Source organism: Capra hircus, chromosome 18 (assembly GCF_001704415.2).
Source record: "Capra hircus breed San Clemente chromosome 18, ASM170441v1, whole genome shotgun sequence".
NCBI classification, from domain to species: domain Eukaryota; kingdom Metazoa; phylum Chordata; class Mammalia; order Artiodactyla; family Bovidae; genus Capra; species Capra hircus.
Genome location: NC_030825.1, coordinates 64,256,003 through 64,270,254, shown reverse-complemented (window position 1 = coordinate 64,270,254; position 14,252 = coordinate 64,256,003). Strand labels below are relative to the sequence as shown.

At 44.3% G+C, this 14,252-nt stretch overlaps 1 protein-coding gene across 1 annotated transcript; it reads right to left on the bottom strand.

The window, feature by feature from the left end:
* Positions 1,789-12,396, bottom strand: LOC102182340 (immunoglobulin alpha Fc receptor). The gene is made up of 5 exons (XM_005692956.3): positions 12,363-12,396; positions 11,458-11,493; positions 7,392-7,676; positions 5,062-5,349; positions 1,789-2,151 (listed from the first exon to the last, which is right to left on the bottom strand). The coding sequence occupies exons 1-5, from the start codon at positions 12,394-12,396 to the stop codon at positions 1,922-1,924; spliced, it is 873 nt and encodes a 290-aa protein (XP_005693013.2). The 3' UTR covers positions 1,789-1,921.

Sequence of the window (14,252 nt, the reverse complement as noted above, 5' to 3'; positions counted from 1 at the left end):
GCCGGCTAGCTCTCCTCTGGTATTCGCTCAGTCCTTTGTTCTGAGAGCAGGCCGACAGTGCCCTAGGTTAGGGCTTTTCACAGGATATTTCTCTCTCTCTCTTTCTCTCCCTCTGGCTATCCCACAGTTTGGGTTGCTATCTCACATTAGCTCCCTCAGATTGCCCTCTGGGCACTGAGGCCCGGTCCTTACCCTAAGCAATGCAGCCTGCGCCTCCCTGTCCAGGCCCCGATTGCTGGTGGCAAACTCCAGTGTCTAGGCTACTTCTCTGCTGGGAGTTGCCATTAGGCACATAATCTGTGGGTTTTATTTGTTTATTTATTTATTTTTTCCTACTGGTTATGTTGCCCTCTGAGATTCCAAAACTCCCCACAGACCTGCCAGTGAGAGGGCTTCCTGGTGTTTCGAAACTTCTCCTCTTTTAAGACTCCCTTCCCAGGATGGGTCTCTGTCCCTAACCCTTTTGTCTCTCTCTTTGTCTTTTATATTTAGTCCTACCTCCTTTCGAAGACAATGGGCTGCCTTTCTGCGTGCCTTATATCCTCTGCCAGTGTTCAGAAGTTGTTTTGTGGAATTTGCTCAATGTGCAAATGTTCTCTCAATGAATTTTTGGAGGAGAAAGTGGTCTCCCGGTCCTATCCCTCTGCCAACTTAGGACCCCTCTAATCCTTCTCAATCCTTGAAAAATCCCAACTATATTGAGATATAATTGACATACTCTACAATTTACCATCTAAAGTGTATAATTCTATGTTTTTTATTTTATCTCCACAGTCACTCGACTATCACCACAATCTAATTTCAGAACTTTTTAAACCCCCAACCCCCCCCAAAAAAAAACCCTATTACCCATTATCACTCACTGTACAATACCCTGTCTCTCTCCCAGCATTGGGAAACCACTAGCCTACTTTCAGTTTCTATAGACCACAAAGAACTTTTAAAAAATTGTGGTAAGACATACATGACCCAAAATGTACCATTTTAACCATTTTTTAAAAGTTTTTTCATTATTATGGTAACTGCCCCCCCCACATACATGAAACATAATGTCTTAACCATTTTTAGGTGTACAGTTCAGTTGTGTGAAGCACATTTCCATTGTTGTGAAGCAAATTTATAGAACTTTCTCATCTTCTAAAACTGAAACTCTATACCTCCAATGGAGAGTTGCTATTTATTGAGCATAGAGTTTCATTTTAACCATTTTTAAGTGTACATTTCAGTGGCATTCTGGACATTCATATCATCATGCAACCAACATGACCATCTATCTCCAGGACTTTTTCATCTTCCCAAGCAGAAACTCTGTATCCACACATTTTATCATTATTCAAATTATATGATTTCTGAGCCTTTGTTTGCTCATGTGATATAATTGGTTATCATATGATTGACTGAATTAGAATTGATTAAATTCAAACTCATACGGTTACAGTGTGTGTGTGTGTGTGTGTGTGTGCCAAGTCATGTCTGAGTTTTTGCGACCCCGCAGACTGCAGCTCTCCAGTTTCCTCTGTCCTTGGGACTTCCCAGGCAAAAATCCTGGAGTGGGTTTCCATGCCTTCCTCCAGGAGATCTTCCTGGCCCAGGGGTGGAACCTGCGTCTCCTGAATTGGCAGGTGGATTCTTTACCCACTGAGCCACTTGGGAAAGTCAAAAGTCTATAGAGGGAGGTTGAAAAACAGCAAGGAGAACTGAGAATGCTTTTCATTATTTTTTATCACAGGAAATGAGTTCAGCCAAGATAATACTGAGAATGTTCTCAACTATGTCTAGAAAGGTGGAATGCTAATATATCAGATGCATACAAGAAAGTACCATTTGATTGGTTTGAAAGGGGATCCAAGCATCTTCATCTCCCTTGTGCTCTCCAAGCAGCTGCATAGGACTCCACAGATGCTGGCTCTTCTAAGAAGCATCAGCTCCAGGAGTCTCCCTGGTGGTCCTTAGGAGTTAGTCCAAAAGTCCATTCTGTCTGACTTTTCTGCCAACTCCAGCTCAGGTCAGGCAGATCTTGCTGGTCTTCCTGGTGTGGAAGCTGAGGGCCCAGCCGATTTTCAGCCAGGATGGCCAAAAGGGCTAGGAGGACCAGCCCTGCCACGCCCATCCGAACCCAGTTCTCTGTTGTGTGATCTTGCCTAGCAGTATCTAGAGATGTCATTAGAAGAAAATGAATGATCACTGGTCACGTTTCATTCCCTCCCAACCAAGAGCCCTGGGAAGGGAGCCCATTTCCCTAGTTTGTGGGTTCGCTGGGACCCCCTCCTCAGGCAATGTGTGCATTTGTGAGCACCATATTTCATCTCGGGCTTCCCAATGGCTCAGTGGGTAAAGAATCCACCTGCAGTGCAGGAGACACAGGAGATACGGGTTTGATCCGTGGGTCAGGAAGATCCCTGGAGAAGGAAATGGTGACCCACTCTAGTATTCTTGCCTGGAAAACCCCATGAACAGAGGAGCCTTGTGGGCTATAGTTCATGGGGTTGTCCGACAAGAGTCAGACACGACTAAGCATGCAGGCACCACACGGCACTGCTAAGCTGGTTACCACTGTGTGTGAGTCTCTATACTTCACCTTAAACCTGAGTCCAAAGCTGCGGTCCCCAGAGGCATCTTGTAAACGGGGGAGGGGGTAGTTATGAGGCTGTTCTGTTTGCTGGTCATCCCCTCCCCACACGGCAGTTTCACTGAATATCTAACCATATCCTCGAAACACCTTCATAGATCCAGAGCCCCAAACTCTCTCCTCTACATCATCTCACCCCACGGAACAGTGTATGTTCCAATCTCATACAATGATTGGTATCTGGGAAGCAAGTAGGAAAAAAAGTTTAGACAAACCTAGGGAAAATTTGGGACTTTCCCAGCAGTCCAGAAATTATGACTGAGCACTTCCACTGTGGCAGACATGGGTTCAATCCTGGTCAGGGAGCTAGGATCTCTGAATGCCATGTGGTGTTATCAAAACACAAAAAACTTAGGGAAGCTAAGTGACCTTGGTTCATTGGTGTGTGACCTTTCATTAGTTATTTCTATTCATTGTACCTTTAAAAAATTTATCCATTTGTTTTATGGACCTCACGGGCTCAAGAATGTAATAGAATATTGTGAAATTACAATGCCCAGAAATCCTAGTAACTCTCTTCTGTTAAAACATAGAAATCAGTTCCAAGTGGATTTGGGCAAGTGGATTCTTTACCATTTGAGCCACCAGGGAAGCCCAAGAATACTGGAGCGGGTAGCCTATCCCTTCTCCAGGGAATCTTCTTGACCCAGGAATCGAACTGGAGTCTCCTGCATTGCAGGTGGATTCTTTTTCTTTTTTTAATATAAATTTATTTATTTAAATTGGAGGCTAATTACTTTACAATATTGTATTGGTTTTGCCATACACCAACATATGCAGGTGGATTCTTTACCAACTGAGCTACCAGGGAATTCCTGGAATTCAACATGAATTTCTAATTGCAAAGTGCAAAATGTTTCAAGTCTGGGAAGAGAATGTTAGAAAAGATCATCCTGACATTGGGATAGGAGGTGATTTCTAAAAGAAGTGTACACCCGTGGTGGGTTCATGTTGATGTGTGGCAAAACCAATACAATATTGTAAAGTAATTAGCCTCCAATTTAAATAAACAAATTTATATTTTTAAAAAAAGAAAAATAAAGCATTTAGCATTTCTCCAGGAAAAATAAAATAAAATAAAACAAGATAGAGTGACTGTCTACATTAAAGGAAAATACTAATAAATTCAGCCCTCCTCCACAGGTGCCCAGTTGACCCTGTATCATGAATTGAAAAGACCATTTGGCCACAGGAGCTTATAAGGCCATGACTGCTACATTCACTTAGCTTGTAGAATGACTGGACAAGACAAACGTGAGAGACACAAGTGGTCATCCCACTCAGTCACTAGCAGTTGCTTTCCTCTGCTGTAACTCATGTTTGCTCCCTCTGGGCAGAGTGATGCATGCAAACAGTATAAAAATGAAGCTCTTTTTGAATTTTTTTGTTACACCTTATTGTGGCTTATGGGATCTTAATTCCCCAACCTGGGATGAAACCCAGGTCCACAGTAACGAAAGCCTTGAGTCTTTATATACATATGCAATTTTATTGATTGATTGATTTTTGGCTGTGTTGGGTCTTCCTTGCTGCTTAGGCTTTTTCTCATTGGGGTGAGTGGGGGCTACTCTCTAGCTATGGTTCTCAGGCTTCTCATTACGGTGGCTTCTCTCATTGTGGAGTACAGGCTCAGTAATCCTGGCACAGGCTGTTTGTTGCTTTGAGGCATGTGGGATCTTCCCACATCAGGGATGAAACCCATGTCTCCTACATTGTCAGGCAGATTCTTTACCACTGAGCCAGCAAGGGAGTGTCCCCCCTTTTTCTTAAATATTTGCTTATTTATTTGGCTGTACTGGGTCTGTAGTTGTAGCATGTGAGATCTTCAGTTGCAGCATGTGGGATCTAGTTCCCTGATCAGGAATCAAACCCAGGTCCCCTGCATTGGGATCTCAGAGTCTTAGCCACCAGACTACCAGGGAGGTCCCGAAGCCCCGAGTCTTAATCCCTGGAGCACCAGTGAGTTTCCCTAAATGAAGCTCTTGATAGAGTTTTTTAGAGTCTTCTTGAGTGGTAAGTTACCAGTCAACCTCTCTGAGTGGCTCCTATATTAGAGGTTAATGTCAGGATTCCCCATTACGACTAAGCATGTGATGAAAGAAAGTGAGTTCATCAAAGGTTATGTCTGGTATCTGCTGACTCAACGACACCCCTAAAGATGATTCTGAACGCAGACCTCTCCTTTCTTAACAGGTCATGTGTCTTTAAGGACACTGGAGAGCTCGGGGACATGCTGTGAAAGTCACATGTCACGTGGGTGAGAAGGCCTTTCTCTCCGTGGTCCTCTGAGCCACAGATCTCTCCTGCCCCATTCTTTCTTGGTGCCTCTCTGTTCTCCTGCCTGATGCCAAGGCCCTGGACAGCCCACTAGAGCCCCAAGGAGGAGGACGGAAGTCTCTGGCAGCGGCGGGGTTGGGGGGGGGTGCCCTTACCTGTGACCACCAGCTCCAGGGCATCGCTGGGGGCTGACCATACGTAGGGGCGGCCGCTGTGCCAGCTGTAGCACGTGTAGACTCCTGAGAAGCTGAGGTTCACAGGACCCAGAGTGAAGTCCACCTGGAGTCTCGCATCTCGGTGCCGTGACAGGGTGGGCCCTCCTGGCCTGCTCAGTGAAAATCTGTCGAACGACATGTGTGCTGAACTGCACTGGAAGGAAATATTCTCCCCTGGCATTGCCACGTGGCCCCCATTGGTGGAGAGAAAGGGTTTGTCGTACAAGCCTGAAAGAGAAGAGTGAGTTGTTGGCAAGGTTTCTGTCTTTCCCTGTTTCCCCGCCACTCATTTTGGGTCCCTGCTAAGAGAAGGGCAGAAGCTCATGTTTTCCTGATGCAAAGGAACAGGAGGTGGTAGCATTCCACTTCACCACTGCAGGACCCATGTGCGTGTTCTCGGTCATGTCCAGCTCTTTGTGACCCTAAGGACTGCAGCCCCCCAGGCTCCTCTGTCCATGGGACTATCCAGGCAACAACACGAGAGTGGATTGCCATGCCTTCCTCCAGGGGTTTTCCCCGACCCAGGGATTGAACCGACATCTCCTGGGTCTCCTGCATTGCAGGCGGATTCTTTACCACTGAGCCACCTGGGGAGCCCCCTGCAGGACCCGTCCTCTGTCCCAAATTCTTGTAGATGGAGCTAGGTGAACAAGCAGATGAGCAGCTGTCTTCCAGAGACAGCGATCTAGTCTCTAAAGCCAGAAGGGCCACATGGTTCTGTTCCCAGTTCCAACCTGTGGGTTTCCTCCTTAGACCACTGAGCGATTCTGAGACATTAGCTGGGCATCCCACAAGCCACCTCAATTCTGACACTCTCTACCTGGCAGCAACGTCAGATCCTGCGGTTTGGGGCTCTGGGTTAACAGCTCAGTCCTACAAGTCCCTCCCACTTCAGAGCCCATCAGAAGTCCAGGTGGTCACCTGTGCTTCTGACTGAGCAGCAATAAATCGGAAGTTGTTGGGTTGCAGTTCCTGTGTTCAATTCATTTGTTAGAGTGGCAGACGGAACTCAGGGAGCCAGCTTGCTTACTGATTACTGGCTTATGAACGCATGTGTCAGGAACAGCCAGAGGGGAGAACTGGAAGAGTACAGGACTTCATTTCCTAGGCGACACTGATTATTTCATCATTGGCCATTGGTGATGGATTCAACCTCCCACCTCTCTGCCTACCCCAGAGGTCAGGTAGGGGTGGGGCAGGGCTGAGTATTCTAACCCACAAATTACTTGGTTGGTTCCCCTGGCAACCAGCTCATATCCTTAGGTGCTTTCCGAAAGGCACCTTATTTACATAAAATCGGGTGTGGTTGAAAGGGATTTCTTATTAAAAGAAAGATATTTTAATTGTTCACTGCTTAGGGAATCCCAGAAGCCTTCTCTGGTATCTCTGATAGTAAGGAATCCACCTGCCAATGAAGGAGACCAGGGTTCAATCCCTGGGTTGGGAAGATCCCCTGGAGGAGGAAATGGCAACCCACTCCAGTATTCTTGGTTGGGAAAACCTACGGACAAAGGAACCCAGTGATTTTTATTTTGGCAGGTCAGAAATTAATTCTGTTATTTCATAAGACTTTGCAGGTTATTACGTTCAATAGTTACACCTGACACACCTGTAAATTTCTCCAGCACTGTGAGTCTCATTTTCACTTTCTGTGTCAGAATCAATCACTAAGGTTTGGTGTTTTATTTTTTTATTTTTTTTATTTTTGGTCTTTTTGCTGATCTAATATTCACCTTGTCTGAATCAGAACTTTATACTGAAGAACTATCATCTTCTGAGATACTAGTATATGTGTTGCTCAGACAGAGAAAGTAACTGTGTAAAATGCACCGATAAATTCTTCACTCAAAATTTCTCGATGCATCATTTTTGGAAATTTTACAGTAATAAACTTGCATTTACAATATACACAAGGTTAGAACAAAAACCTAATGGAGCAAAATGTGAATGATAATGTCAATCCTAAGTTGTGGAGTGAATCCTCGATAAATTCTAACCTCTAACAACTTTGCACCAGTGATGTTAATTGTATCACTCTCTAAAAATGTGTTGATACGTCTGCAGTCAATACGTTTGGGTAACAAAAGACCTATTAATAATCCTTTGATCAACCATGTTAAGAATGGGGAAACTGAGTGCAAGGTATACAGGCACGGTCTGTTGCACCACCTTAATTTCCCTGGAAATTTGAGACTGTTCTAAACAAAACATTTCTGAAAAACTAAGAAAGGAAAGAGACTGGCGGGTCAGAGACCTGCCCACAGCCGCACCTGTCACCACCAGCTCCAGGGCTTCACTAGGCGCTGACCAGTGATGTTCTCTCCTGTATCGGCACTGATAGCACCCTGCGGTGTTTGTATCCACGGGGTTAATGACGAACTCCGCCACCTCCTGAAATCCCAGCTGCTTCTCCACTTGTTTGTAGGTGAGGTTTTCCAGGATCTCCAGTTGGTACAGGTAAGATTCAAGGGTTCCCCGGCACAAGATCTTCACCGACCCATTCCAGGGAATCACAGAACTGGGTGTAGCAGATATGATAGGGATGGGAAAGTTCCCTAAAAGAAAACAGGGCCCAGAGTCAGGTGGCCTGCCATGGAGAAACCATACTTCTTTCTTTTTCTGTGGGGGGAAGAATTAAATGAAGGGTGTGATAGACTTATAGCTCTTTCCTTAAAATTTTTTTGGGGTAATTTCTAATTGTGGCAAAAATGAAATGTGTTATATAAAGATTAAAGTTATCATTTAAACCATTTCTAAGTGCACAGCTAAGTGGCCTTAATTACACTCACTATATGTGTGTGTATATCTATCTATAGATAGATATAAATATAGGTATAGGTATAGATATGGATAGATAGATAGATGTGGAGTATTTTTAAAGTCTTTACTGAATTTTTTACAACATTGCTTCTGTTTTATGTTTTGGTTTTTTGGTCACAAGGCATGTGAGATCTTAACTCCCAGACCAGGGATCCCACTTGTATCCCCTGCACTGGAACGTGAAGTCTTAACCACTGGGCCATGGGGGAAGGCCCTATACTCACCATATTGTGCATCTATTTCCAGGACTTTCTCAGGATTCCAAACAAAACCCCTATAGCCACTAAGCAATAACTCTTCACTCTCTCTTTTCTTAGGCCCTTGTCATTTCTAATTGACTTTCCATCTCAGTGAATTTTCCTTTTCTAGATACCTTGTATCAGTGGAATAACATAGTATTTGCCTTTCTGTGTCTGGTGTTTTTTTTTACTTAGTGCAATATCATCAAGATTCATCCACGTTGTAGCATGTATCAGAATACGTTTCCTTTTTATGGCTGAATAATATTCCACTGTACGTATAGACTACATTTTGCTTATACTTTCATGCCAGTGGACATGTGAGTTTTTTCCACCTTCTGGCTATTGTGAATAAAGTTGCTATGAACATAGAGGTGCAAATATCTTGTTAGAATCTCTTCTTTCAGTTTCTCTTGTTACATGTATAGAAGTGGAATTGCTGGATTGGGCATTTAGATTATTGAGGAACTGAAAGATTTTTTGAGGAACAAAATTCCATCCTTTACATATATATATATTTATTTATCAAGGTGAAATTTATATAACATAAACTTAACCATGTTGAAAGTATACAATTCAGTGGAATTTAGTACATTCATAATCTTGTGCAATCTTCATCTCTGTCTATTACATTTTCATTGCCGTCAAAGCAGACCCCATACACATTAACTCTACCCTCTTCCCTGATGGCTCAGAGAGTAAAGAATCTGCCTGCAATATGGGAGGCCCGGGTTCAGTCCCTGGGTCAGGAAGATCCCCTGGAGAAGGAAATGGCAACCCACTCCAGTATTCTTGCCTGAGAAATCCCATGGGCAGAGGAGCCTGGTGGGCTACACAGTCCATGGGGTCACAAATAGTCAGACACGACCGAGCAACTAAAAGCGCTGGAGAGTGCTCCCTAGTCTGCCAGGCGGCTTGCTTGGTGTTTTGTTCCCATGGTAACCCTTATCCATACGCAATTCTGCTCTCCACCCTAATGCGAGGGTGCTGAAGCTTGGAATAACCATGCCAGTTGCTCAAGACCACAAACTGAAGAGTGCTCCAGCCTGGTTTGGAAACTAAGACAATCTCAGCCCAGATTCTCTGCTCTTCCTCACTATACGGGGAGAGCTGTCTCCTAAACCAGTTAGAGAAGCCAAACAAATAAATATATGGCAAAACCAACACAGTATTGTAAAGTAAAATAAAGTAAAAATAAAATTTAAAAAAAAGAAGAAAGTAATGAGTCAAGGGATCAAATTGCCAACATCTGCTGGATCATCGAAAAAGCAAGAGAGTTCCAGAAAAACATCTATTTCTGCTTTATTGACTATGCCAAAGCCTTTGACTGTGTGGATCACAATCAACTGCGGAAAATTCTGAAAGAGACAGGAATACCAGACCACCAGACCTGCCTCCTGAGAAACCTATATGCAGGTCAGGAAGCAACAGTTAGAACTGGACATGAACAACAGACTGGTTCCAAAAAGGAAAAGGAGTACATCAAGGCTGTATATTGTCACCCTGCTTATTTAACTTATATGCAGAGTACATCATGAGAAACGCTGGGCTGGAAGAAGCACAAGCTGGAATCAGGATTGCCGGGAGAAATATCAATAATGTCAGATATACAGATGACACCACCCTTATGGCAGAAAGTGAAGAAGAACTAAAAAGCCTCTTGATGAAACTGAAAGAGGACAGTGAAAAAGTTGGCTTAAAGCTCAACATTCAGAAAATGAAGATCATGGCATTTGGTCCCATCACTTCATGGCAAATAGATGAGCAAACAGTGGAAACAGTGGCTGACTCTATTTTTTTGAGAGCCAAAATCACTTCTGATGGTGACTGCAACCTGAAATTAAAAGACGCTTACTCCTTGGAAGGAAGGTTATGACCAACCTGGATAGCATATTGAAAAGCAGAGACATTACTTTGCCAACCAACGTCTGTCTAGTCAAGGCTATGGTTTTTCCCGTGGTCATGTATAGATGTGAGTATTGGACTATAAAGAAACCTGAGCACTGAAAAATTGATGCTTTTGAACTGTGGTGTTGGAGAAGACTCTTGGGAGTCGCTTGGACTGTAAGGAGATCCAACCAGTCCATCCTAAAAGAGATCAGTCCTGGGTGTTCATTGGTAGGACTGATGTTGAAGCTGAAACTCCAATACTTTGGCCACCTCATGCGAAGAGCTGACTCATTTGAAAAGACCCTGATGCTGGGAAAGATTGAGGGCAGGAGGAGAAGGGGATGACAGAGGATGAGATGGCTGGATGGCATCACCAACTCAGTGGACGTGGGTTTGGGTGGACTCCGGGAGTTGGTGATGGACAGGGAGGCCTGGCATGCTGCCATTCATAGGGCACAAGAATCGGACACAACTGAGTGACTGAACTGAACTGAACTGAATGAATCAAGGAAAGTGGAGACTGGGTCCTACACAGAGTTGAGAAACTTTTTTCCTCATGATCACCACCATCATCATCAGAGGTATCTCTACTGCTGAACCACCTGAGAACCCTGTCACAGGTAATACACTTACCATGTACATGATTCACATGCCTTATCTCAGTTAATCCCCAAAATTGTATCACAGTGATCCCATCCTCCCAAGATCCAATCTGCTTTCACTGTTATCTTTATTTCTCTTTTGAAAGTGAAAGTGTTAGCCTCTCAGTCACATTGGATTCTTTGCAACCCCATGGACTGTAGCCCACCAGTCTCCTCTATCCATGGGATTGTCCAGTCAAGAATACTGGAGTGGTGTAGCCATTCCCTTCTCCAGGGGATCTTCCCAAGGGTCCAACCCAGGTCTCCTGTATTGCAGGCAGATTCTTTACCATCTAAGTCACCTTTATAGACAAAGAAATTGGTTCTGAGAATTGAAGCCACTTACATAAAGTTCTCTAAGGCAGTGTCCCTTTAAGTGAAAAAAAGTAGATGGACTGCGGAGAGTTAAGATTGTGAGAACATTTGATGTAGGAAGAATATTGGGCAATGGAAGGTGGTTCCTGACTTCCTCATCCCTGCTGTTGTGAACATTCAGTAAAACACATATCTTGGATGGACAGTCAGCCTACCGGAGGCAAAGACTAAATCCTGGTCTGAGCGTGAATTTGAGGGATCCAAAGATTCCAAAGTGAGGTAGAAGTTGTGCAAAAGGAACACAGCAGAAACAGCAATCAACAGAACAGGAAGTAAATTGGAATCCCTTTGAGCTTCTATCCCAGAATTTTCTATCCTAGAGTTGCCGTGAGGATGCAAGGGGATTGGAGGAGACTTAGAGAAACACTTACCATCCTGTGCCTGAATCTTCTGGCCAAGACAGAGCACTGGAAGAAAGACATTCATGAAAACTCCACCCACCAATTTCCAACCTTTATTATAAATTACTCAACAGAAAGACTCTTACTGAAAGACACCCTGATGTTGGGAAAGATTGAGGGCAAGAGGAGAAGGGGGAAACAGAGGATGAGATGGTTGGATGACATCACTGACTCAATGGACGTGAGTTTGAGCAAGCTCTGGGAAATAATGAAGGACAGTGAAGCCTGGCATGCTGCAGTCCATGGGGTTGCAAAGAGTCAGACACGACTGAGTGACTGAACAACAACAATAACAAAAAGACATACAGGTGCCATTTGTTCTCTTCAACAGCAAACAAGGCTCATCTTTTAGTTTTATCTTCTAGATTCCAGCCCCTAAGGCTCTCATCTGCAGGAGCTCTGGAACCATTGTGGCCTGCCAGACAGCATGGCATTGGCTGAACAAACCCTGCAAGGCCAACTTGACAACTGGACCACTGAGCCTTACAAGCCAGCATGGGCTTGGGCAGACACATATCTGGGCAAAGACCATCTCTCCACTCAGGAGAGCAGAGTCTTATTGGCAGTCACTGAAATCACTGAGTTCTTATGTTAAGAGAAAGTGAAAATGTTAGTCGCTCAGTAGCATCCGACTCTTTGCCACCCTATGGACAGTAGCCCACCAGGCTCCCCTGTCTATGCAATTCTCCAGGCAAGAATACTGGAGTGGGTTGCCATTCCCTTCTCCAGGGGATCTCCCCAACCCAAGGATTGAACCCACGTCTCCTGCACTGAAGGCAGATTGTTTACTTTCTGAGTCAGCAGTTAAGAGAGACCTTGACTATTTTGGATTCCCCTCATCTTCCCCTCTAATCCACCTGCTTTTGGGGACTCACCGAGGCAGAAGAGGGTAACGTCCCTGGAGGCCATGGTTCTGCACTGCCAGCCTGAGCCCACTTAGCCTCTTGACAGTGAACATCGACAGATGACAGAGTCTCACGAGACAGTGAGACCCACAGGAAGTATGAACTCAGAGGTCCTCGTCAGAGAATTTCTACATGTATTGCCCCAGAGGAATGGTTCCTTCCCAAAGAATTTCATTCTGGGGGGCCCTGAGATAGAGTCTAAGAGGAGATCAACCTTCCTGTTTATGTTTCAGATGAGAAGTGGACATTTTCTTCCACCAGTGTTGAACGGGGCTCAAATCCTCCTTCAGACAAGATTCCACATCCCAGGGGAAGGGCTGGGGACAGAAAATTATTAGATGGGTGCCATACAGACAGAGATTTTCCTTCATTGATCCATCAGTCCAAAGCCATGTGGCCTTGATGGCTATGGATCCACATAACCTCCACGGAATTCATGGACAAAATATATCCGTTTGGTCTTGATCAGGCAGGCAGTGTACTCTCATGTTGGGAATTATCTCAATGGTGGCATGTAGAGGAATGTTTTTTTCATTCATGTCTAAAGAATGAGCCTCTTATATTTATATCTAAACCTGTAATCTATGAATAGATGATGGATTGATAGAGAGCATAGATTAGATAGATAGATAGGTAGGTGGGTAGACAGACAGATAAACAGATAGATGGATGGACAGACAAATTTGGCTACAGACACCTACGTGGCTATCATTAGTTCTTCAAGTATAAGAAGTCAAATATTTCACATCAAACTTTCTACTGGCTATCTCATTTTCATTGCATCACCCTTTGTTTTCAACTTTATTGAGATGTCATTGGCATAACATAACATCATGTGAGTTTAAGGTGCACAACAGGTTGACTTGATACACCTCCTTGTTGCACAGTGATGTTCATTGTGGCATTAGCTAATACATCCACCAGCTTGCATAATTACCATTTCCTTTTTTCTGTCTTTTAAAATATTATTTCCTTGTGTGGTGAGAACATTAAGATTTACTCTCTCAGCAACTCTAAAAAGATTTATTTATTTATTGAAGAGCTGCGCCAGGTCTTAGTTGTGGCACGTGGGACCTTTAATTTTTGTTGTGGTGTGGGGAATCTTTCTAGTTGTGGCCTGTGAACTCCTAGTCACAGCATGTGGGGTCTAGTTGTCTGGCCAGGGATCACACCTGGGCCCCCTGCATTGGGAGCTCAGAGTCTTAGCCACTGGACCATCAGGGAAGTTCCTCTCAGCAACTTTTAAATATAGAATACAATATCGTTCATTACTCTCACCATGCTCAACATTGTTGCTGTTTACCTACTCAGCCATGTCTGACTCTTTTGCAACCCCATGGACTGTAGCCAGCCAGACTCCTCTGTCCATGGGGATTCTGCAGGCAAAAATACTGGAGTGGGTTGCCATTTCCTTCTCCAGGGGATCTTCCCAACTTAGAGATCGAATATGCATCTCCTGCTTGGCAGGTGGATTCTTTATCACTGAGCCATGCACTGACCTCAGAGATACAGACAGAGAATGACCAGTTGGGGTCTTTCCTCTCTTGCATTTTTTTTAAAAAATTATTTTTATTTTTTGGCTATGCCGGTTCTTAGTTGCCGCACATGGAATCTTTTCTTGTGGCTCACAGGCTCCAAAGCTCCAGCTCAGTAGTTGTGGTGTGTGGGGCCCAGCAGCATTGGAAGGCACTCTTAACCATTGGACCATCAGGGAAGTCCCCTCCGTTGCATTTTTTTTAAGGTAATTTATCCCTGATTAGAGTATATGTCTGAAGCTGGTTGTGTGCTAGAGAGTACTCTTCACCTGGGGTTAAGGCCAGCATGGGTTCCTGAAAATCAAGTTAAGGATGCTTTTCTTGG

Coding starts and splice junctions, on each gene's coding strand:
- LOC102182340 (XM_005692956.3), bottom strand. CDS start 12,396: ATGGCCTCCAGGGACGTTACCCTCTTCTGCCTCG. Junction 11,494..12,362: donor CGTTACCCTCTTCTGCCTCG/GTGAGTCCCCAA, acceptor TCTTTCTTCCAG/TGCTCTGTCTTGGCCAGAAG. Junction 7,677..11,457: donor GAAGATTCAGGCACAGGATG/GTAAGTGTTTCT, acceptor GTTTTCTTTTAG/GGAACTTTCCCATCCCTATC.